Here is a 25,805-nt window from a genome sequence, read left to right as displayed (position 1 = left end):
CAGCAGTCACACGGGGACTTCTCTCCACTCTACGCTTCAGGTAGCGCACAGCAGTCGAAGTCAGCATCTTCTTTCTGCCACGACCAGGTAGCGTTTCAACAGTGCCCTTTGCCTTGAATTTGCGAATGATGCTTCCTAAGGTGTCTCTTGGTATGTTTAACATCTTTGCAATCTTCTTATAGCCATTGCCCTTCCTGTGAAGAGAAATCACCTCTTCTCTTGTCTTCCTGGACCATTCTCTTGCCTTCACCATGTTTGTAACCACACCAGTAAATGTCTAGAAGGAGCTGAGTATCACAGTCATTTTAAAGCTGCCTAATTGGTGCTTATTATGCTTGATTGCTGCTCGGTGACATCCACAGGTGTTTTCAATACCTGATGGAAAGCACCTGTATGAACCTCTGTTCTTCAGAGTGGTAGTCTTTAAGGGGTTGAATAATTGTGGCAATGAAGAAACCACATAAGAACCATTTACTACTGTATTACATAAACAATTGATGTCATTTTAGTTGCATTTGGGTAGTTACAACGTCCTTGTAGGATTTGATTCTGAATACAATTCCAAATGTACACTATAGTCCCTAAACCCCTTTACAGCATTGGGGGTTGAATAATTTTGGCCACAACTGTATATTCATATATAAGAGTATTGGAGGTGAGAGTTCTGGGAGCACTTTGGTGGCACAAGATTGCACTTTGAATATCATTGGTGTTGGACATTTATATGATATGATGGACTGATTTAATGAAGGCAAACTTATTATTCACATCTTGTTTGTTAAAGTCATATTTATTTTTGCACAAAAGTGATATATATTTATCTTTATATGCTTGAGCAAGCGGCGCTATATCATTTGTGTATATATTCTACTAACCTGTTAACAGCTATTGTTTATTTCCTGTCTCTGTGGTCCACACAGTCAGATGCTGAAGTAGATGTTTTGTCTATGGCCACTGGCAAACTTCCAAAGTGAATGATGTCCAGTGTCATTCACCCTGTTCCTCAGCATCCTGTGGGAGTTTCATTGCACTGTGTATGTTATAAGCAGACACTGATAGACTGACACTGTCAATGCCCCCTATGCAGCCCACCTGCCATGCAGCCCATCTGCCCATCTCCAGGAACCCCTAAGAGACTTGCCACTGACTGGCTGATGGCTGAGGGCTCTTGGGGGTTGTGGTCAGGGAAGGCAAGCTGTATGTTCCATCATTCCCAAGTATGCAAGCCCTGTCAGAATACTCCCCAGTGCCCTCCAATAAAAGACAGTCATTGGTTGTGTTCCTGCTATTCCCTTCCTCTGTTGACTGCAACGTAAGGATTTTTACATAACCATGAGGTTGCAGGGTCTTAAAAGTCTAGCATAGAAAAAGCAACATTTTTTGGCTTAGTTTCTCCAGCATAAAGAGGGAACTTTAAAAATGTTTAATTCAGTTGCCTAGTTTTCTTTCAAGTTGAACTTCACTCTCCTAATTAAAATTGACTATTTGTAATTTCAATTTTGTCATTTAAAATGGAGGAATGCATCTGAAATAAAAGACTTAGCCATTTTTGAAACTGGAACTTAAAGCAGCACATCATTCTCCCAATCAACACAAACATTTTTAATCCTTATACTGCTAGCATTGGTAAATAGATAGGACGATATATTATATTTACTTGTTTGAAACTTTTTTTTTTTTACATTTCTTCAGTTACGTCCTGGTTTCCATACCTAGGTAAATGATGTCATACATCCCAGGAATGTTCAGGAGGGGAGGAGGGGTTTTCTCAGCTAAGCATACAATTCTGTCTGTATGCATGAGCTAAGGGCAGATGGATTACAGGAAGTAAATGCTACGTGAATCATCAGCCCTTACTCAAGATGGCCACAGCCAGAAATGTTAAGGGGTGTTTTTCAAAGTGATTTTTCAGCAAAATAAAGCATATAGACATGGATGGATGGCGGAGTTTACTTTGAATATTAAAAAGGAAGTAAATAGGGCTTTTGGTTTGTGGTGCTCAGATGCAGTGTAGTTCCACTATAGGCTCTTCTGTCTTTACATATATGATACACCACCTACATGGAGGTGTTGTTTAAAAATGTGATGTCCTACAGTGGCTTATTCAAAGAGCAAAGCGTAAAGAGCAGGCAGCAATGCTAACTTCCTTTCACATATCACATGTCAGTAACTGAATTCTAGTTGGTTTCTAGGGGTCACTGTACTTTATAACTTATTTTTACTCTTTGCACTACTTTTTTAAGTTTAGTGTTTTGAGATTGTGAGCAAGTCAAACAGGATACACCCACAGTCTTATCTGCCGGCACTGCCAAAATAACAGACAAATAGATTTGTATAACATAGAACTGGAATGTACCTCCTTTTCAGCATTAAAGTGTGTAAAGCCAAAATTTCTTTTGTATAGATTAAGGAAGGGTTAGATCCTCTGTCAAGGTTGTTTTTTTTTTGGCTGTCTATTTCTCCATTGGGGAGAATTATCTTTGTGTTATCTCCTAGGCAGACATTAAAGGGAAATAAAAAATGTAGAGTTGTCCCTAGAGCAAGAGGTGAGAGTAAGTGTCCCAGTGGGGACAAATGTTAAAGTGACTAAGATGAGAATTCCCCTTATACTTAGATTTTCTTCCAATTCTTTACAAGAAGCGATAGGAAAGGTTTCCCAGCAGGACACAGAAAGGAAAAAATAAACTGATAGAAATGTAAACCTTTCCCTACTGTCCACAATGGAAAAGGTTTGCTTGTACCTACAGAACACTTTATTTAATACATTTTTGGTGCTCTTAATTCTGCTGTGTCCATAAAAAATATAAAATCTACCACAAATTTTGTGCCTCACAAGAGTTTACTAGTCCATCTATTACATAGCCCACTATAAAATACAAAGTAATAATATTTAGTGGTATGTCCTACATCCCTACAGACTGGCCAGCTCAGAGATTGTGTATTCAAGGGGTTGGGGCATTCTTATTAACTGTAGTACAGAGTCCAACAGGATTGATTTTACTCTGGATAAGATATGTATAGTGACAGCTATAATAAATGCTTTGAACAGTGATATTAAAGGTTAAAACCTTTAATATTAAAAACTAAATATATATATATAACAAATATGTTATACTTACCTGCTCTGTGCAATGGTTTTGCACAGAGCAGCCTTCATCCTCTTATTTTTGGGTCACCCACTGTAGCTCCTGGCTCCTCGCCTTCAACCAGTGCCCCCAATAGCAAGCTGCTTGCTATGGGAGCACTGGTGAGTGGTCGCTCCCGAGCTCTGCTCTTTGCGTCCATAGAGCCTTAGCTCAGCCCTGCCCCCCGTTCTCTCCCCATTGGCTTACTGGCTGTGATTGACAGCAGTGGGAGCCAATAGTCACGCTGTTGTGTGTCAGCCAGTGAGGAGAGAGAGACCTGGGACAGCTGAGGCTCTCATGAATATCCGTAGATCGAGAGGATGCTTGGGTAAGTATTAAGGGGGCTGAGAGGGAAGTTGAACACAAAAGGTTTTTTTTTACCTTCATGCATAGAATGCTTGAAGATAAAAAACCTTCAGCCTTTACATCCACTTTAAATTCACAAAGCTTTAACACAAGAATACGGATCTTTATTTTCAGCTATGTGACTAATTTTCAAATCTCATTTGGAATCAGCTAAAAATAACAGTCACATTTTTAGTGAAAACTGAGATCCCTATCTGGGTGCAATTTCTTGGAGAACTGAACCTCATGACAATAAAAGCATGAATACGTTTAAACTAACTAGTTGTGTGCTTCTATATAGGCATCTTATGATTTAAACAGAAACTGCCAACATACTGTTCGATAAGCATTCTGGAAAATTCAGTCTTATAGGAGACACATTATTTAGTGGTTTAACATGGCATTTCTTGTGTTGGAGAATACAGCTTTTGAATATGATCCTTTTTTATCCCATACATACCGTACATCTTTTTCAGAAGCTCAGATGACAGCTAGTCAAAAATGACACAAAAGCCATAAATTAATGTTTTCCTAAAATTTTCCACATCATAGATGTAATTGTGGCAATACAACTTAATACTCATCACACTTGAAAGCTGGAATAAAAGTATGTGCATGGCTTGCCCAAGTTAAAAAGTTAACACAGCTTAAAGGAAACCTGTACTTAAAGTAATATTGGAGATGGCTGTTGCTGACCTCCTAAAAATGCATTTGACTTGGTATAATGGTGACTTGATGGTTTGAATACTTCATGAGTCTCTGCCACAGGAACAAGTTTGCAAATCAGGAGTTTTTACTTTATTTTAGAAGCATGGCTGTTCCCGGTCACTGACTCTTAAACCACTGAAGCCGAGGTGACCAGGGAACTAGCATTTTCAGAAGTATATTATCAAAGCATGTTCTGCATTTCTCGAGTTTCCTTTAACTATGTTAGACTGCTGTAGACTATGGTTTAATTTGCATAGCAAAGAATACAAATGTAATGAGTAACTGTTTTATGAATGCTGAAATGTAGGTTGCATGCGTTGTGATTATTAAATATGCGGTTATACATTGGATGAGTTCATCGCTCATGTGTTGTTTATTTTCTTCCAGTTTGTCTAGGAAATGAGAACAGGTTCTCGCAGCTGGGGACAGTGGAAGAGCATTTCAGCAGTTTGAAGAAAATGTACAACGGCTGTGAAATTGTGCTTGGAAATCTGGAAATCACCCACCTAAGTCGCAACCACGACCCATCTTTCCTCAAGGTACAGATGTAGATTTAAATCAATATGACTGTAAGGAGAAATGTCACACCTACTTATATCCCATAACTCATATGACTATCATTAAATACACCCACTTTATTCTGCATACTCATGTTTTCTCTACAATGCCTATCCCAGGATGTAATACCCGTAGGGAGCACACATGGCCGTATGAAATACTAATCATCAAGACTCTTGCATAACATGCATGCTTAAAACACACACTGCACTGAAGAACACTCTTGAAACACTATTAAAGTTAAAGCGGAACTTCACTGAAAAACTGAAGTTCCGCTCTTCCTCCTCCTCCCCCTTTCCTCTTCTACTTTTAGATTAACATTTTTTGGGTGGGAGGGATCAGGTACCTAGTTTTGATGGGTACCTGCTCCCCGCTTCCGCTGGAATTGCCTAGGCAAATCCACTGGAAGTTCATCCCCCTCCCTCCCTGCCCGCAACCTTCTGGGACATGTCACAGGTCCCAGAAGGCTGCAAGGCCATTCACACAGTGCATCGTAGCTCGTGCATGTGCTGTGGGGAGCCGGCTGTGAGGTCTTTCAGCTTCCCATGCTTGGCATGACGGTGCCAGGACCCAAAGACCGTGATGAAACGAGACAAATCAGTAAAGTGCTGAATCTCTGGACAGGTAAGTGACTAATTAATAAAAGTCAGCAGCTACAATAGTGTAGCTGCTGAATTTAAATTTTTTTTAAAAAGTGACTGAAGAACTGCTCTTAGTTTAATCTGTTTATATTATGCCTTCTCCCACCCATCAACATGCTAATGACATTTTTATAGAAAACTTCCCATTATATACCTTATTTAGACCCAATGATGTTATCACTAGGTCTCTGTGCTTCTTTATGCAATGCAGGCAGATCATGGCTGGTGGGAGGGGCTGGCAGGCTCTTGAAAACATCATAGCACCCTGCCTCTCAAGAGTCCTCAGCCCTTATACAAACAGTGGCCTTTGAAAGAAGTATGCCAGTGTCAAAATGACTTAAAGGAAAATTGCAGGAATGGTAAAAAAACAAACATACCTACTTACCTGCAGCGTGGTGGCGCCGCTCTAACCTGGAGCTCAATTGTCACCTCACCGCTATGAAGGGGGAGCGATGTCTACATTAGTATCCAGTCTTCCAAGTGTAGTGTAGAAAAGGATACCGCTCTAACCGCACGTGGAATCTATTATGAAGATGGCCTCAGCCATCACTCCGGCCATATCCACTGACACGTTTCACCTCGCCCACCAGGGGCTTGGTCACTCCTCTGTGACCAAGCCCCCAGTGGGTGGGGCAAAACACATCAGAGGTCTTAACTAGAGTATTGGCTGAGGACATCTTCATATTAGATTCCACATGCGGTTAGAGCGGCATCCTTTTCTACACTATACATACTTACCTATCTGTTGCAGCATCGGTCCGATCCTGCAGCTGTTCCCCACCGATTCTAAGCCCAAGAACTGAGCGATCATGTGACCGCTGATCGCTCAGTTCTCCGGTCTGCCCTGTGCAGAGAGTCGTAACTTTCAGTCCCCGCTTTCTGCTCTGCCCTTCTAGCACTCACTGTAGTGCAGAGCAGGAGAGGTGGTGGAAGCAGCTGGCTCAGGCTGTCAGCGGTACGCTTGCCTTCAATATCCTATTGCACACTGTTACCCACAGTCAGTGTTAAAAGGTACTTGGCCAACAGTGATGCCATGTGAATTCTAAGCCAAAATGTTTGAGGAGGACTGGCTATTTCTTTGATTTAGCATTTGCATGCAGACTGCCTTAGGTAATTCCCACCTTTTAGGGTCTCTTTGCTGATTTTCAGCCCGCAGGGTAGATTTACTCTTTGTTTGTCCTGGTGGCCATCATCACTGTTAATGGATTTTAGCTTTATCATGTGGGGTGAGGGTCTACCTGATAGGACTCAATGCTACATAAAGTATTTGTTGGTGACAAGTCAGAAGTAAAAGTCTTACAATTTGAGGTCACGAAATGCAACTAAATTTGCAAGTAACAAAGAATCTTTGTTAAACAGTTATCGAACCAGAAGCATTTACAGAAACAAAGTTTGTCAGAAAAAAGTCATCAGGAAGTGTTCCTAGAAAACCGGGGCTGGGTCCAGAAATACAACAAAATGTTTATTGGAGTTCCTGACTACTGATTGTATTTAGGAGACATGCCTATATATGTAGGCTGTTATTGTGGACCTTTCTGAATCACTGACCAAAGATAAGAATGGTACAGGTGTGTGACTCAAGTCAGTGAGCCAGAAAAATCTGGTGCAACTCTGCATAGAAACCAATCAGCTTCCAGGACTTATTGTCAAAACGTAATTAAACAAGCTGATTAGCTACAATGCACAGCTGCACCAAATTCTGAGTGCTCCGGTTTTATCAAATCAACCCCATAGTGGAAGACAAAGGGTTTTTTTTAGTTTGGACACTGAAGGGAAGGGTTAAAACCTATTTTTTTTTTTTTTTGCTGTCTGTGTCTCATTGGGTAGATTTTCCCTTACTTCTTGTCATAAAGATGGGACAGAAAATGAAGGGAAACATCTACAATGTAAAGGAAATTCCCTTCCTAGACAGTTGGAACTGGAATAGGTTTCCCCTGTTCTAGTTTAAGCACCACTTTATGCATTGACATACCTCCCATAGGAGGTCCATTGGTCCATCCAGCCAGTATAGGTACCTGCTGAATAAGCACGTTGCACAGACAGCTTAACTCTCTAATAAAACATGGCAGTTTAATCCAATGTAGTTTTATGTGTTAAAATGCAGTACTTGGGATGTTCATCACTCATTTGAAGTGTAAAGAGGCAATAATATTCTAAGCCTTATGTCCTTTATGAAGGACGGTAACTTACCGAGGAAACATATAGAAGAAGGGAGGGGTCTATCTAAGGAATAAACCAACTAGCCCCAACATGCAGGTAATCTGGAATATACCATTTACAGACTTGAAAAATAACAGGTTGTAGTAACACTGAATTACCACTGCATATCAGCAACAAGACTTGTATATAGATAATAAAATCCAATGCAAAGTTTTTAGATACCTAAGTGTTCCAGAACATCCCCATTGAAAGGTTTCCACTCAGCTCTTGTTCTGGTGACCACTGTAATATTTGGGATTTCTCATTACTTTCTGTCTTGGTGATAATGGGCACTAGAACAAATAAAAAGCGTGAATCTAACTAGCAGAGACACAGGCAGCAAAATAGGCTTGACGGGTGTTCTAATCCATTCTTCCATCAAAGTAAAAAAAAAGAACATATTGGCTATAAATGAACTTTAAAGTAAAACATATCAGTAGTTAACTTTTTTGCTGGCTTTCTTGTTATTTGCAGACACAGATTTAACTAATCTGCCTCTACCCTTAGGGCCCATGTACTTCTTGTGTCTTAATTAACTACCATGCTTTTCCGTGTTACCTCGACGCGAAAGTGTGAATTCCAGCCTCAAACTAAAGTCATAAAAAACATAAAGTTTTTCTTAGTTTCCTATGTCACACACTTGGTTTATTCACACTACTTCTTTGTTATGGAAGGATATGATGATCATTTTTCATGGTTTTTAATTCCAGGACATAAAAGAGGTTGGTGGTTATGTTCTCATTGCCATGAACGCTGTCAAGTCCATTCCCTTAATCAACCTTCAGGTGATCCGAGGAAATGCTTTGTACAAGAATGCCTCTCTCTCCATTTTATCGAATGACGGCCTGGAGGAGCTCCCTATGAGAAACCTAAAAGGTATAAACTGAAATTTCCATGGAATAGCCAAAAGGTTCTCTACACTGTACAGTATATGTTAAAGTATCTATTGACAAGACATTTCTAGTTGGGATGGAGTAGGGAATGGTTAACATCCCTGTCAAGCATTTATGATGTCTTTGTCCTATTGGGAAGATTTTTCTTCACTTCTTGTCTTTAAGAAACAACAGGAAGTGAAAGGAAATCTCTCCGAAGTAAGGGAAGCCCTTTCTTGGACAGTGATTTCCAATAAAAGATTTCCACTAAACTCTTGTTCTAGCAAGAACTGAAACATTTAGCATAAAACCCCGCAAGGGGTTCTACCCTTCCTCTACTCCATCCAAATTTTTTTAAAAAAGAGGTTTTGGCTAAAGAAGGACTCCTCTCAAACAAAACCAAAGAAAAATAAAAACCTTTACACTATTATTTGAAATATTCATTTCCTATATAAAGCAGATCTAAACCCAAGCATGAATATGTTATATATTTCAGTTTACCTCTGCTTAGAGGAAGTAGCTGCATACGTTTTCTTTTTTTTGGCTTCATTTCCTTTATTTTTACCTGATAAACATGTGAACAACCTACTTGCTATACCTTGACCATATTCACTCCTCCACTGTATCTATGGAGGGAGATGTTATTGTTACCCAGGCTGGACAGGTGTGTCCATGGATGTCCCTGGACTTTTAGGACTCTAGCAATGGCCTTGATAAGAACAGAAGCAAGGTCTTTGTAATTTTGATAATGCCAACTGTTATACAAATTCATGATCATTGTAGACTTCTGAGAGAGTGGACCTTGGTAAATAAGTTCCCTGTAATTAAAGCAGAGTCCCAAGCAAAAGTGGAAGCTCCGCTTTTCTGCCTTCTCCACCCCTCCGTTGCCACATTTGGCTCCTTTTGGGGAGGGAGCAGGTACTTGGTTTTGACAGGTACCCGCTCCCACTTCTGGCTCAGTAGCCCCCCCAGCCCTTTGGGGCAGTTCCAAGGTCCCAGAGAACTGCAACACATTCACATAGCACAGCGCGCTTAGCGCATGTGCGGTAGGGGAGTGGCGCCAATTGAAGAATCAGCTTGGGGTGAGGACACCCTGGACAGATAAGTGCCCTAATATTAAAAGTCAACAGCTACAGTATTTGTAGCTGCTAACTTTGAATTTTTTTTTTTTTTTTGGGGGGGGGGGGGGTTCAGGGACAGAACTCTGCTTTAACCTAGTTTTTACCTTCCCACCAAGCCAAGAAGTCAGTCTGTGCTTCTGTGATACAGACAGATATCTGCATAATGGTCTATTGTGATTGCATTTTCTACTAAGAATGAAACAAGTTCTATTTTTTGTTCTAAATTTTTTTTTTCTTTTCACAGAAATTCTACTTGGTGGAGTTAATGTTGGAAGGAATTCTAAACTTTGCAACCTGAACACAGTCCAGTGGGAGGACATTGTTCACCAGGAACATGCAAATATTTCTGTAGAAAAGTCGTCGGCACGCTGTATGTACCATGTGTCAGGAAAACTGCTTGCCAAATGTATATTCTTCTGGAGTGCAAACTTTTCCAATATTGCTGATATTACCTGAAAAGGCAGCAGAAGCCCTGGGAGGACCAGATTTAAAGCAAACCCCTGTCATGTATTTATGGTGACCTGTGACCCCATTGGAAACATTTCTTATAACTTCCTTTTAAGAGGAGATATTATTAAAATCTCCCCAATTGGGGCATAGGCTGCAGCTATACAAATATTTTACATTAAATTGGGGGAGAGATGGAAACTCTGTGAGATTATTATTATGATTGTCTGTATCTCTTTGTGACAACCGCTTTTATTTCTTGTCCAGTTGTAAAAGGCTATCACGAGGATAAGTAATGTGGTGCAATCTTCTCAACAGGGATACGCAATAAAAACGTGACAGTTTTTTTTCCCAAGATAATCCAAAATTTAAAAAATATGTTTTTGCTCTGGTTGGGCTTTAAAGGGTAACTGCACTTTTGTTGAGAAAAAAACATTGCCCTCTGGGTGATCTATGTACATTGCAAGGATTTTAACAAACTTGGTTGCAGATTCCTACCTTTTGTTATTCTGAGGAAACATCTGCTTGTTTGTCTGTGTCCATGTGCAAAGTGAAAGTGAATGGGGGTGGTTTCATAACTACAGTCAGCTGCTGCACTTGCAGGGCTCTAAAGAGGAAACTGGCAGGATCTGCAGCCAACAATCTGACTTGTATCTTAGTGCAGACTTCTGGGAAAATCAGTAAGCCAATCACACAAGCAGGAAATTACATTTGGGGGTGTTGCATTTTACAGAACATTAGATAATTTTAATAAAAATTAGATAATTAAATCATTTTTATTAACATTAATTTACAATATGACTTGACGTCGCAATTGTATACACTGTATTATTTTTTTTTTTATTTGCTATTTTTTTCTCACAAAAGTGGAGTTACCGTTTAACTTTTTGGGATTTGTTTGTAGTCTGCATCTGCAGACGTGGTAAATTACTTTATTTTTTTTCTTTACCTATGCTTAAAAACATGATTGTATTGCTCTACATACTTCCAACTTATTCAACGTTATTGCTGCAGAAGCATTTAATTAGATATGTCATTCCTTGCTGTCATATATACAACATCACGTAAATTTGATTTCTCTTCAGATTTTTAATAAATTGGCTGCTATAGAAAGAGAACTGAAATCCATTCAAGGAGGGTGAAAAAAAATCAAAGCATACTATACGCTTAACTTTTGTTTTTTTAAAACTGCAGGTCCTAAATGTGATGTGGAAACGTGCAATGGATCATGTTGGGGAATTGGTCCTGAGAATTGCCAGACATGTACGTATACTTTGGGATACTTTCAATTTTCTATAATAATGACCACATAGGAACTGTTGTTAAATGTGGTCAGAATATAGATAGTGTATGTAGCTTTTTAACTGGACGCCACTAGCCAGATAGCTGGAAATAAAATAAACAATAAATCAAAAATGAGTGTTAGGCCTGCTTAATCAAGATATCTCATATTGCTTTCCAAATGTAGCCATGTCACAGTTACGATTCTGTTGCTGGTGACACCTCATGCAGTTATCACACAAATGCGGTTAACCTAACAATAACTCCAAATATTAGTATATCTTCCTAGACGCAAAAAGTTCCACTTTCTCCCCCGAAAGTTCAAAAAGTCAATGTAACAATCTCTCGGCGTCTGTGGTATCCTCAAAAATATTACATGTGCTCCCAAAATTTAATCCAGCTTCATGGAGATATTTCTTTTAATCCGTGAAAACCTCAAAAAAAGGAAAACTCAATATAGTGCATTATCCCACATAAATATACAAAATATCATCACCCGGTGGTTACTAACGTGTCACCCCACTTAGTGTCCACATCTAAATGACTGTATTAAACACCCTTACCCTTTCAAAACTTGTCTCTAGCTTTCAATTTCATATACTCCAAAAACCATCCTCCAATCAGTCCTTTTCTTTCTTTAATTTTTTTCCTCCAAAAAAAAAAAACAATAATAGTGCAATATCCTTTTGGATACAAAAAGGTGCTTCCCTTATATTCGCAGTATACGTGTAAATGTGAAATGCACTCCCTGTCACCTTACACACCATGCACCTTACTAGACTAAACACTTTCTTAAGTGTAAAAGGCTCTACTCATCCGACCATCACTGCTCTGTTCACTAATACTAGGTTACGAACGCAAAAACAGGTTTGTGTATTCAAATCCAAGATTTTCAGATGCAGTTACGCTTGGCTAATTCCAATTTCATTCCTCAGCATTACTAGAAATGTTAACTCTTTTGTGTATGGTTTATTACTTCTTTCACAGCTGTACTGTAAAAGATCTGTGTAGGACCAGATGGATCGCGCAGTACCCCTTACCGCATTTCCCCCAGCCAGGTTCAGCCTCTCCTGGGTGGAAGTCCCCTGTGCAGCTTCTAAAAAAGCTACATGGAGGGATCCCCAGTCTCATGGTCTCGGGGGTAAGATAGGTAGCACCAATCAAGCTTCAAGTAAGCTTCAAATGCGTTGCCGCAGTTCTCCTGCACCTTTTCAGGAGAAGGTGCAGGAGAACGGCAGCAACGCATTTGGAGCTTACTTGAAGCTTGATTAATACTTACCTGCTCTGTACAATGATTTTGCACAGAGTTGCCCTAATCCTCCTCATCTTGGGTCCCCCACTGGCACTCCTGGCTACTCCCCCCTGCCGAGTGCCCCCCCATAACAAGCCACTTGCTATGGGTGGGTGTTGTGTCCATAAGAAACAGAGAGCAAAGCTCAGCCCCACCCCCTGCTCCCTCCTCACTGGGTGTGATTGACAGCAGCGGGATCCAATGGCTCCCACTGCTGTGTCTGAGTCAATGAGGATGGAGAGAGCTTAGAGAGCCAACAGGTGAATTGCTGTCAAGCATGTCCATTGTTTCCACCATTCAACGTTCTTTTATTGTCTCATATCTCATATAATATCTCTTTTGCCTGGTAGAGAGATGTATAATGCACCCATTTTGTGCATATGACAGTCACTTGATTACCTGATTAGATATTGATTAGTACTGCAAACAATTATATTTATGTATTATTTTGGTGTTTTTTTGTGTATGAGCACTTTTTGCTAGCTGCTAATCTTTATTACTTGATTACCTGTGTATTTCTATTTATCACCGTACATTGCAAGCCATCATAAAAAAATTAAATCTTATAATCCTAAATTAATTTTTTCTCTCTTTCAGTTACAAAGCTCAACTGTGCTCAGCAGTGTCCTGGACGGTGCAGAGGGCCGATGCCCAACGATTGTTGCCACAGTCAGTGTGCAGCTGGCTGTACAGGACCCAAAGAAAAAGATTGCCTGGTAACATGAATGAGAATTTGCATTAACATTTTCCCATTTCGTTTTTTTTTCTCAGTGTATAAGTATTATTATTATTATTATTAGTCTCAAAGCATTTTTGTTCTTTAAGGCTTGTCGCAAATTTCGTGATGGTGACACATGCAAGGAAAGCTGTCCTGCACTTCAGGTTTATAACCCTAATACATACCAAATGGAACCCAATCCTGAGGGAAAATACAGTTTTGGGGCCTCCTGTGTGACTAAATGTCCACGTAAGTAAAGCTAGTTCAGTTATTCTGCCATGCCTAAATCACTATGCACCGTAAAGCAATTTAGACATATGGCTTCCTTCATGAAATCGTTAAAGTGAAACTCCAGCCAATTTTTGTTAGTTTTAGTCTAGTTTTACCACCCCTGCATGTGTTCATAAATTCTGAATATGCGGCGCTCACACATTGTTACACAGGAACTGTACTTTGTTAATGATTTGTGATTTTTTTCAATGCCTGTTATGGTTTTCCCTGTTTCTGCATACTAAATTACCTAAATGTTTTAGGCATATTACATATCTGTGCATTCATTTATTTGCTTGTGTTGTTCATAGATAATTACATAGTAACAGATCTTGGATCCTGTGTACGGACATGCCATTTTGATTCATATGAGGTGGAGGAAAATGGTGTCCGCAGCTGCAAAAAGTGTGATGGACCGTGTACTAAAGGTAATAATAAAATGTTACATTTATTTAAATGCTACCAACCCCAAACACCAGTCTCTGGGGGTTCACCCTCCTCCAGGGCCGGATCTAGACTGTGTGATATAGGGGTGCAGTAAAAAATCTTGTGGGGGGGCAGAGGATGTGAGGTCAGTAGGGCAGTGTACAGGGGGCCAGCAGGGCAGAGTATAGGGTCAACAGGGTGGAGAAAATAGGTTGTCAGGTCAGCAGTGCAGAGTACAGGAGTCAGTAGGGCATAAGACATTGGTCAGCAGAGAAGAGGACAGGGTCACTGCTGGCAGAGCACTCAGCAGGTCTCCTCCTCCCTTCTCCACACTGCACACAGCCTGGGTACTCAGATCTCCTCCACCCCACACAGCACATAGCTGATGTAGCTGGCCTTGCACATCTCCCCCCTAATCCATCCTTCTTGCACATATCCCCCCGAATTCTTCCTCCTTGCACATATTTCCCCAAATCCCTCCTCCTTGCACAAATTCCCCCCCAACCCCCTTCCTTGCACATTTGCCCCCTAATACCTCCTCCTTGAATATATCCCCCCTCCATGCACATATCCTTCCTAATTCCTCCTCCTTGCACGTATCCCCCTAATCCTTCCTCCTTGCACATATCTCCCCTAATCCCTTCCCCTTTGCACGTATCTGCTCTAATTCCTATTCTTTGCACGTATCCCCCCAGTCCTTCCTCCTTGAGCTTGTCCCCCCCAATTCCTCCTCCTTGCACATATCCCCCCAATCCCTCCTCTTTGCACATATTCCCTCTAATCCCCCCTCCTTGCATGTATCCCCCTTAATTCCTCCTCTTTGCACGTATCCCCCCAACCTTTCCTCCTTGAAAATGCCCCCCAATCCTTCCTCCTTGCACATGTGCCCCCTAATCCTTTTATTACAGTATTCTTTTCCCACATACAAGTTATGGTTGGTAACAGAAAGCTGCAAAATGAAACAATGCTCCCCCCCATATACTTTGAAAATTTAGATAGATAGATAGATAGATAGATAGATAGATGGACCTGGATCCATATCACCCTTGCTGTTTGGCTGGAGAATGTTGTATAGAACTGGAATGCATCTAAGGAATTATGTTGAGCCTGCCAACCACCTAAAATGTGCTGCATATATTAAAAAAAAGGTTTTCTTTTTGACATGATGTTTTACATATATTAATTTAATATTTACATTTTTTTTTTTTAGATTTAGTATGTGATGGAATTGGACATGGGAAACTAAAGAATGTATTGTCCATAAATGCCACAAATATTGCCTTTTTTGAGAATTGTACCAAAATACAAGGAAGCATAAGTGTTCTCAAGGTGGCCGGAAAAGGGTACGTTAAGTTATTTTAAATCCGATCAATTACATACTAACTGATAAAAAATAATTTTTCATTATGTTTGGCACTATGGTAGGTCTCAATGTATATAGTTTAGCCCTCATGCACACTGGACGTTTTTACAGCGGCTGTTTTTGGCTTTTGATGTTTTTTTCTACAGCCAATAAACTCCCCAGCATGTTATCCTATGTGTCCATGCACACATAGACTACAATCAACGTTTTTTGGCAGGGACGTTTTTTGGCTGGAAAAAAAACCCAGGACTAGTGAGTTATTTAGCTGTAAAAACGCTCTAAAGCTGAAAAATGTGACAAAACATGGTAAAACAGCGTTTTTGGACTGTTTTGACTGAAGAAAAATATAATTTTTTGGTAAAAAAAAACTCTAAGAAAAAAAAACGCTAATACAAAACCGCTGGAAAATTCACTCACTATGCACAGCTAGCGTCACCAGCGTTATTAAAACGCCCAGTGTGCATGGAGCCTTATAGTTATATTTATCTGTGAATCTGTTGAAAAGTTTATCTGGAGGGCCTGTCAGTCACAGCACTTCTTGTTGCAGCCTGGCAATGCTAAGCCACTGTCTCACAGATAACAGCAGTGTTATCAGCCTTCCATGCAAGCTCCTTTAGTTGGCCATTGAGCTATCTGTCTAACAGACCTGATAGACAATCCAATGGCCAAATGAAGGAGCTAGCATGGTTGGTTATTGCAAGGCAGTGACTTAGCACTGTCAGTCTACAACAGAAAGTGATGTTACTGATCGGATTTCCAACGGGTTCCAATAAAAAACTATTGGCTTAAGAAAACTGTATTGCATAATGCATGATGCCAAACACAATGAGATATAGAGGTTAGGTTTACATACATTTTAAAACTCAAAATTTGTGGACTGGAAAAAGGTGACTAATGAAGGCTAAACAAAAACTGACTCAATTATGAGTGGGTATTTGTGGGTTCAAACAACTTCTGGCTACTTATAATATGTAAGAACACTGTCAAGAAAAGAAATTCCCTCTAGATCTTCACTCTGAATGTTTTCCTTTGCATTAATTGCACTTGATGTAATCAATGGGGATATGCCCTCTTCATTGGATTCTTCACTGGTTTAAAGAACCTAGAAGCAGCTTAAAAACTCTGTTATTCTACATAAAGATCAGTTGCAGGCAGGGGCGGACTGAAAACTCATGGGGCCCCCGGGCAATAGGGGATCATGGGGCCCGTGTCCTCACCCATACTTAAACCACACCCAAAAAAGCCTATGAAAGGTACCAGGGGCATCTCATGGGGCCACCCCACTGACCCCGGGCCCTCGGGCAGTGCCCGAGTGCTTGAATAGTCAGTCCGCCCCTGGTTGCAGGGTATCTGGGGCCACATTTACTTCTCGTGTAGAGATTTTTTTTTTATAAAAAGCTAAGAGATGACTAAACACAGTGGCATATATACAAGTCAAATATGTTGAAAGCACTTACATTTTCATAGACCACTTGCTGCTTGTATCTAAATTTAAATATATTTGATTTTTTTTTTTAGTGATTCTTTCACCAAGACACCACCATTAGATCCAGAAAGGCTGAACATCTTTAAAACTATCAAAGAAATAACAGGTATGTTCATTAATAGATAATGCATCAGACGATGTAGGGGTTGACAGTCATAGAGCAAATTGTCTGTTCCCTTTTAAAGAGAATTGTCACTTTGCAAGGGAATTTCCCCTTAGCTAAGCAGATGTGATGAAAATTCACTTTGCAAAGAATACCCAGTCACGTGCAAGGAAAAATAAAAACAAAAACCAGTATGATTGGATGATGGAAACAGCAGAGCTTCACCTCCTTTACTAAACACAAAGGGAAAATTCACTTGCAAAGTGAACAGTCTATTTATCATTAGTAAATCGAACACATAAGGTCATCATGTTGTCTTAGGTGTGTCATTATCTTTAATCAGTTTATTTTGTTTGAGTCATGATTTGTACCTGATGACAATACTAGTAGCATATTTAAAAATGTAGCCCAGTAATAAGAGTCTTTCCTACTAACAGGCAGCCTGATGTATGAAAAGTGTAAGGACATATCTTGGCTATTGCAAACTGTCAGCTTCATCTTTTTTTTTTACAGACATTGAATATAAAAATGACAGCTTGGTTGCTTTGGGCAAGAAACATACCCTTTAACACGCTCTTTAGCCTGGATTCACAAGCACAGTTTTTTTTTTGGGGGGGGGGGGTTCTTGTGTTTTTCAGGCTTGAGCTTTTTTATTTTAGCCTAAAGAAAGCTAGTTACTAGAAGGAAGAGACCATTGTTAGACTCAAAATTGCATTAAAAAGGGCTCGTTATGTGCATTTTAAAGTGCTTCTATGGATGTTGGGGCCAAAAACACATAATCAAGCCCCAAAGATGCTCCTGTACTTTTTCTGAAAATCAGCACATCAGTTAAATGTTAAAGAGGATTTTCACTGGCCCACCTCCCACATTCTTTTTTTGCTTCTCTTACTGGGTAGGTACATTCGAGATATTCACCCATACAGAGGATCCAGTGTTGTTCTGCTGAGATCCTCCTGGGTTCTATCACCGCTCGGTCCTGCGCTGTCATGTTTTTTATGAGGTCATCAACTGACTTGTCCTGGCTCAGCCGTCACACCTCACGATGACAAGGCACTGGGCATGCCTCCCTCCACTCTTGTGAATGAAGGGCTGTGCCATCTGGTAATGTGACGTGCTATCCCAGGAGGCATTGGGAGCATTGTGTACTTCTTTTGCCTAGGCGAATTATGTGCATAGGGGGCCCAGGGTTCACCTTTGTATAAAAAATAAAGGCAAATAAACAAGAAAAAAAAATATTGCTAATCACGTGGAGAAGGGGTGGCGAGGAGGAAAGTACCTACAGCTGGTGCAGATCTGCTTTAATAGGCACAATAAAGAGGAAACATGAAAAGCAGGTGCTGAGCGTTGAAGCGCTTCTAGAAATGAACTTGAAATCATTCAGTTTGAATGAGGCCTTACAAATCATATCCTTTGTGATTTTTCTAAGTTATTATCTTCTAAGCATAAATTAAAGCAAACCTGTCAGCCATTTTTTATGTTCTTAGTAAAAGTCTTTCCTAAAAAAACAGACAGTTTGTTAGATTCCCAGGCTTTATGTCAGTATCTGCACCCTTGAAATGCCTTCATTAAGCTAGGGTAAGTCAGGGGGGCAAGTCTTACTCCTAGAGTTGGGAGAGTCATTCTTTATTAACAATGTAAAACCTGGATCAGATGTTTATCTGGATAACCACTTCAATAACAGTTGGTATCTCTTTTTTAAGCATGTTTTTCTTTTTAAAGTTTAAAATAACTGACTGTTTCACTTAAAATATTCTACACATCTCCTGGACCCAACTGTCTTTGACGTTTGAGGACACAGAAGGAGCAGTACAGTAACACTGGAACTACACCATTGACTCCTCTCCTGTTGTCCTCAAGAAAGTCATGACTATGATACTACGAGGGTCGGGTTTTGTACCAGGGGTGGAGCTTATGTTTAGGGACAACCATTGAAGTAATGTCTGGGTTGAAGTGAATGTTCGTGGTTGAGAAGTAGTATGCATGCAAACATTCCTGTCCTCATAACTTTTGTTGATATCTGTCAGACAAAATAACTCTGAAAGTTCCATTTCTTTTACAGGATTCCTATTAATTCAGTACTGGCCAGCCAATTACACTGACCTAAGTGTTTTTGAAAATCTTGAAATAATCAGAGGCAGACAAAAGCAACTGTAAGTAAATCCCATGAATAAGGGAGTTGAGAAATGAAATAAATCAACCAATGGTGGTTCTGGTGTAGCTGCTTTTAACTTGAAGCTCCAGCAGTAATATTTATGGGCAATAGAGAGTGCTCTGTCCAAAACCTCATGATGGTTATAACTTTCTTTAGGTGTTTATGACATTTTGTCAAGGTGTATGTTGGAAATACTAGGGTCGGGGCAAATTTGCAGCACTCACTGAGACAGTGGGAAAGGGAAACTGTCTACCTAGGGTCTTAGATGAGCACCATCAAGAAACAACAGTTTTAGATACTTCTAGCCTGAAAACTATTTAGCTTAATTAGTAATATGGGCATATTTTTTTATAGGTCTGTTTAGAAGGGCTTGCCAAAGGGGACATATTTAGATTAAGGAACTGCTAAGACTATATATTTGAGTCCACAATTTCTCAACCTCTGGGCATGTCCACCAGGGTTGATATGCAGTCCCTTCCTTTTCACAATCTCCAAATCAATTAGAAGAATCGTTTGAAGTGTAAGAAGCTAATTTGGTCGGTACCATATATCATCTCAATAACACTTTGTAATTAGCTTCTATAATGGAAGTGCTTATAAAAGATTTAGAAGCTAATAAAGCAAGCTTATGCCAATCAGAAAGGTCAAGGTAATGAGGATTTTGAAACTTGAAAATATTATTTTCTCCAAAACCATAAAAGACAAAAAGCAGTGCAGCTCTGTTTCATGTGTATCATGAAAGGGTATTTCTAGGCAAAACCTTAGAGTGAGGCATGGTTAGACCTTCTGTCAAGTTGTTATTGCTCCCCCCCCCCACTTTATTTGTACCCCTCTCCATTGTCAATGAGAAAGAAAATAAGGGGAAATCCAAATTCTTAGGGTTGTGCCCAGAGCAAGAGGAAAGGGGTCTCCTGTCCCAGGAACAACAGTCTTAGTGGGGATTCCTCTCCACATTAAGAGATTTCCTCTGTCTGTTGCTTCATAGGGGCAGGGAGTAGATATACATTTTTCCATTGATACACAGAAAGCAAAATAAATAAATATAATAAATCTGGCACGAGGCTTAATATTTCCCCTTGAGCAGTGCAATTACCTGAATCTAACCTGGTAGACGTTTTCCAATCCAAAGTATAGCAGTGCTCAGACTGGAACAGAGAGGAGCAGCAAAAGTAGTAAATCTGCTGTACTGCAGTGCTTATATGCTAACATGGGATATGTTAATAGGAGTAAAGAAATAGTGTCAGAGAGATGAGTTTATTAGCTTTCTTCTCCTTCATTTTCCTGTCACAGGCTGGTGACAGCACCTGTAATTGTTACTTAAAGTGTTCCTAAACCCACAACAGTAAAATCAGTCTGTATATGCACTAAAGCATGCTTGTTATACTCACTGTGGAACCTAAGGGTTTAATCCTCTGCATTGTGTAAAAAGACTGTTTGATCCTTTCTTCTTTGTTCCTCCCCTTTTTCAAGTGACCACCTCTTATCTCCAGACTGAACCGTAGGCATGCACATGCTCAGTTTGGTGTGTATTGCAAGAGAGGGTTTTTTTTTCTTGGGAGAGTGCATGTGATCAGCACAGGGCCAATCAGCACTGTCCAGACAGAGGTTAGGGGTTCTGCATTCTTCTAGAGCAGAAAGAAAACTTCTCCTACAAGCTTTAGCTAGTGGTGGGCTGAACACTGATAGAAGTCACAAGACTGCTCTAATTGCTGATGAGAAAAGGTATTTAGCAGTTTATATTTACTAAAACAATTGCACTTCCATGTTCTATGTACTGTGGGAGACCAGATATAGTGAATGCAGAGTCCTGGGTTTATTAACACTTTCAATGTAGCAGAGATAAATCGGATCTAGCTGCGGTGTGTTTCAAATCTACGTAAATCTCACAAATGGTTTAACTCATATTTCCCCAACATCAGCACCATTGCCAGACCTTAGCACTATCAGGTTGGAGCTTGGAGGTGAATGTGTTTAAGACTGTGCAAGTGTCAACATGAAAATGATGTACATAATAAAAGTTTTCTTTCATTCTAGTGGCAGATACTCTGTGGGCATAGTGGGCCAAGAAATAAAGTCTCTGGGATTGCGCTCTCTCAAGGAAATAAGCGATGGTGATGTGATAATTAAATCAAATAAAAATCTCTGCTATGTTAATTCAGTCAACTGGACGTCTATCTTTAGAACAAACCAGAACACAAAAATTGAGGACAACAGTCCTGAAGAAGAATGTGGTAAGTTTACCACCATAGGACATGTAACAATATGAAATTCTTCTATTTTTGTGAATAAATAATAATAAATGTACCATGTGTAGGGAAGCATTGCCTTATCACAAGGCATTTGGATTCTTCCCTTGCCACTAGCTGTGTTTCTGTAAACATAAGTGTCCAGAATACCAACAGCAATGGTCTGAACTTAAAAAGAACTTAAATACAAAGATAGCGAGTGCTTGGGTATCCAGGTCATGGGGACGTTTGAAAATGTCATGAAGAAATAAAAGCAAATGTCTATAAAAAATCCCTTTCAAATTCTAAAATAAAAACGGAATGTCAATCCCCTGCTATAGAAAAGGTGTTATAATCGCCTCCTTGGCAGTCCATGTCTCTTACCTCCCCTCCATTCCAGCACTGCAGCCCCTGTAAGACCCTTCAACTTTTTTCACTTCTGGTATTATTGGATGTCTGTTTTCCCGTCCATGTGCTATAGATCCTTCTCCAAGCCTTATGTCATTGCTGAGTCTTGGGGTTTGGAGAAAGGGTCCACAGAGGCAGGGGGACTCAGGCTTTTGATGCTACCAGAAGTGTTAAATTCTGAAGCGTGGGAGGCTGAAGCTTTGGAATGGGTCACCAGAGAGGTAAGTATAATAGTGTAGTTCTCTTTTTTTTGCAGGGAACTTAATACTTTTTACAGACTTACAGGATCTATCTCTACAAAATTCAGCCACGTATTTTATCTAATCTAAACAAAGGAAAACAGTGGGAGCTAAGCAAATCCAAACTTGCTATGAAAAAAAAATATTTCCTTGCTCTTTCCTGCTTCCTTTATCCCTTCTTCCTCAGGGTCATTGACATATGGAAACAAATGTAGCAGTGCCAACGTGCTTTAGTTAACTTAAAGTGGTTGTAAAGGGTACAAGGTTTTTTACTTTCATGCATTCTATGCATGAAGATAAAAAATCTTCTGTGTGCAGCAGCTCCTCTAGCCCCCCTAATACTTACCTGAGCCCCATTTTGATCCAGCGATGTGCACGAGAGCCTTGGCTGTCCTGGGTCTCTGCCTCCTCATTGTCTGAGACAGCAGTGGGAGGCATTGGCTCCTGCTACTGTCAATCATAGCCAGGAAGCCAGTGAGGAAAGAACAAATGGAGGGGCAGAGTCGTGGCTATGAGTGAATGAACACACAAAGCAGTGGCTCACAAAACCTGCTTGGCTGCCTCCATAGCAAGCTACTTGCTGTGGGGGCACTTGGAAGGAGAGAGGGGCCCGGAGCACCGGCGGTTGAACCTGAGAAGAGAATGATTGTGGCTGCAGGTAAGTATGACCAGTTTGTTATTTAAAGAAAAAAATCTGCCTTTACCATCATTTTAAAGTGGTTCTAAAGGCTTAAATGCATTCTATGCATAAAGAAAAAAACCTTCAGTGTGCAGCTCCCCCATAAGCCCCCCAATACGTACATGAGCCCGATTCAGCAATGTGCAGGAGAGTAGAGGCTCTCTTCGGTCTCTCCCTCCTCAGTGGCTGAGACACAGCAGCAGGAGCCATTGGTTCCTGCTGATGTCAGTCACAGCCAGTGAGGAGGTGGCGGGGCCAAGCCACACTCTGTGTGTCTCATAGAGACATAGAGGTGGCTCGGGAGTGAGCACTCACGAGTACCCCCAGATTAAGCAGCTTACTTTGGTGGCACTCAGCAGGAGGGAGGAGAGAGGAGCACCGGCAGAGGGGAAGAGCAGGATCGGGCCAGCGAAGTAAGTATACCATGTTTGTTATTTTAAGAAAATAAATGAACCTTTAATATCACTTTAACAATTACTTAACAATCATTTTATGACCTAAATCATTTTTAAATGATTTGATACATTGTTTTAAGAAGGTCATGCATAAAATGTATCATAACACATGTAACGCATTTATTTTTTCTCACAAAACCTCTGCTTTAAAGTGATCCTGTTGCTAGGTAAAACACTCCAGAAAGTGTCAGACACCAACAACACCTGTAGTTTAGCCATAGAACTATTATTGTAGTCACCGTATGATGGACAGATAAGTACTAGTAATCTTTTGCAGATTGGTTCTTTTTCAATATGTTTGGCTGTTTTGTCCCATAGGACTAGGCAAAAAAAATTATTTGGCAGATGAGAAAGTTTGCATATTCTTATGTCAATTTTGTATTAGCTGTTGACCTGAATGGCAGTCAGGTTGTTCTTTAAAATAAACATCTCCATTATAGATGCACAATAAATGATCCACCACTCAGCAGGTATATATTGGCATGTTGGTAGGTACTAGATGACTTTATCACACTGGTATTATATCATTCCCTAAGGAAAAATTTGCTCAGAGCCTAAATCTGTCAATCGGTGATACAAACAAGCATGTTTATACACTTTTTCTCAGGGAAAGACAAGTACCTGTTCAGAATATGCTTGTATCTATCAATCGCTGGCTTTATAATTTTGTTATTATTATGTTTAGGCAAAAGTAGATGATTTCTTATTGTATTTGATTTTTTTTTTTCTTTTTTTGCAGTTCAAATTGCAGGTGTTTGCCATCCTTTATGCTCTGCCCAGGGCTGTTGGGGACCTGGACCTGCACAGTGTCTGTCGTGTCAAACATATAAACGCGGAAAAGAATGTGTACCATCCTGCAACATCAATATGGGGTAATTTTACCTTAGCTAAAAATGAAATTAAACCCAATAACTAAACTCTCATATAAACTTCAAAGTGTTATTTTTATTTTAAAAGTTCTTTTCAGTCTTTTTAAATATGCAGATGTTAAGATAATATCTGGAGATCTTGTACTGAAGATCCTTGTTGAGGCACTTACTGCTACAAACCGTCACCTTGCATTGTCAATCTGTTTGAGACTATATGCAACTTTGCTGTCAGACATTGTGCAGGCGTAGTCCACAGTTGTCAGTATCAGAAAGGCGAGCCAGAGCTGTAGAGAGTGCATGTAGATAGAGGGTGAGGGAAAATAACTGCTGGAGATCAGTAGTTGGATAAAAGGGGCTTAGAAGGACTAGTTGACCAATTAGAGAGCTACATAGGGAGCCACTGGACAAGAAAGACAATGGTTCTTTCTTCACAACTGACCATTGACCCCCATAAAGATGCCGGAATGTTTAATGGTTGAGGCAGATGATTAGTTCCATTGGTAGCATCACAGGAAATGATGCATGGGTTGCTAGCAGGGGCGGACTGACAACTCATGGGGCCTCCGGGCAATAGGGGATCATGGGGCCCCTGTGTCCTTGCCCAAACTCAAAAAAGCCCATGAAAAAGGTACCAGGGGCATCTCATGGGGCCCCCTACTGACCCCGGGCCCTCGGGCAGTGCCCGAGTTTCCAAATGGTCAGTCCGCCCCTGGTTGCTAGTAAAACTAGTAAGGGCACAATTGGAAGAGGATACAGTATTGAGATGTGAAAGATAGCAGAGCAGCTGTCCTTTTAAGCACCACCTGCTATAGGTGTTCTGGTGATCGTTGACCTTGGGGATACATTGGGGGAAATTTATGAAAATTGGAGCAGACAGAATCTGGAGTGGCTGTGTATTGCAACCAGTCAGCTTCTTGTTTAGTTAAACTTTAAAAATGAAACATAAAAGCTGATTGGTTTATAAATTCCCCACAATGTACTGTGCATGGCAAGGGCATGCACATAATTTTGATGTTTGGGAATCTTTTATTCAAACCTAACCTACTGATTTTCAACAACCCATAGTATAATGTTTCTAACACTCTCAAATCAGACTAATAATTGACCATCCTCCAATTGACCTCTACCTTCCACTTAAATTTGACTTTATATCCTATTGGCTGGGTTCTTTCACCTTCCTCCAAAGCTAATTAATAGACCGACCACCCTCTATCCGATCAATGCTCATGCTTAAAACCATTTCCAATTTTAAAGTAGAGCTCCAGTCAAAAAAAAAAGTCAGCAATTACAAAAACTGTTGCTGCTGGCTTTTAAAAAACAGCCACTCACCTGTCCCAGGTTCCAGCGGTGTACTCACCGCAGCCCCTTTCATTGTCCATCCTCGCTTCCTGGCGCCGGCATCCTAAGTGTGGGTAACCCGGCTGTGACAGTTTGTGGCTTCACAGCCGGGTGCCCACTGCGCAGCGCCTTGTGAATGTTACTGCAGTCTTCTGAGCCCTGTCACGTGTCCCAGAAGACTACGGGGGACAATTTCCACTTCCGATCACCTAGGCGATCGCAGCATAAGTGGGAGCAGGTACCTGTCAAAATTGGGTACCCGCTCCCCAAAGGTGCCAATTCCTCACGGGGAGCGGGGGACCAGTACTTAAACCTGGAGCTCCACTTTAAACTATATCATTAATGAACACTGTTATTTTTGTATAGTTCTATTGGCCAAATGTTGTTGTCAATGCCATTCTCACATCAAAAATAAAATTAAAAAACAAAAATGACAGTAATTAATTCACCCACAGTGAATGTTTGGTGAAACTCATATTACCTTTG

General features: G+C 40.4%; 1 protein-coding gene across 1 annotated transcript in view; it reads left to right on the top strand.

The window, feature by feature from the left end:
* Window positions 1-25,805, top strand: part of EGFR (epidermal growth factor receptor) — a 300,102-nt gene that overhangs the window by 227,292 nt on the left and 47,005 nt on the right. Inside the window, exons 2-13 of the mRNA XM_089687285.1 lie at window positions 4,566-4,717; window positions 8,287-8,452; window positions 9,814-9,939; window positions 11,211-11,279; window positions 13,186-13,304; window positions 13,414-13,555; window positions 13,888-14,004; window positions 15,213-15,345; window positions 16,884-16,957; window positions 19,014-19,104; window positions 21,141-21,337; window positions 23,852-23,984. Coding sequence (XP_089543411.1) covers window positions 4,566-4,717; window positions 8,287-8,452; window positions 9,814-9,939; window positions 11,211-11,279; window positions 13,186-13,304; window positions 13,414-13,555; window positions 13,888-14,004; window positions 15,213-15,345; window positions 16,884-16,957; window positions 19,014-19,104; window positions 21,141-21,337; window positions 23,852-23,984 — 1,519 coding nt within the window. The remainder of the gene's footprint in view (window positions 1-4,565; window positions 4,718-8,286; window positions 8,453-9,813; window positions 9,940-11,210; window positions 11,280-13,185; window positions 13,305-13,413; window positions 13,556-13,887; window positions 14,005-15,212; window positions 15,346-16,883; window positions 16,958-19,013; window positions 19,105-21,140; window positions 21,338-23,851; window positions 23,985-25,805) is intronic.

Source organism: Staurois parvus, unplaced genomic scaffold (assembly GCF_062004578.1).
Source record: "Staurois parvus isolate SC_StPar_1 unplaced genomic scaffold, SC_StPar_1.0 ptg000020l, whole genome shotgun sequence".
NCBI classification, from domain to species: domain Eukaryota; kingdom Metazoa; phylum Chordata; class Amphibia; order Anura; family Ranidae; genus Staurois; species Staurois parvus.
The sequence above is the reverse complement of the archived record's forward strand: the minus strand, read 5'-3'. Positions and strand labels throughout refer to the sequence as shown.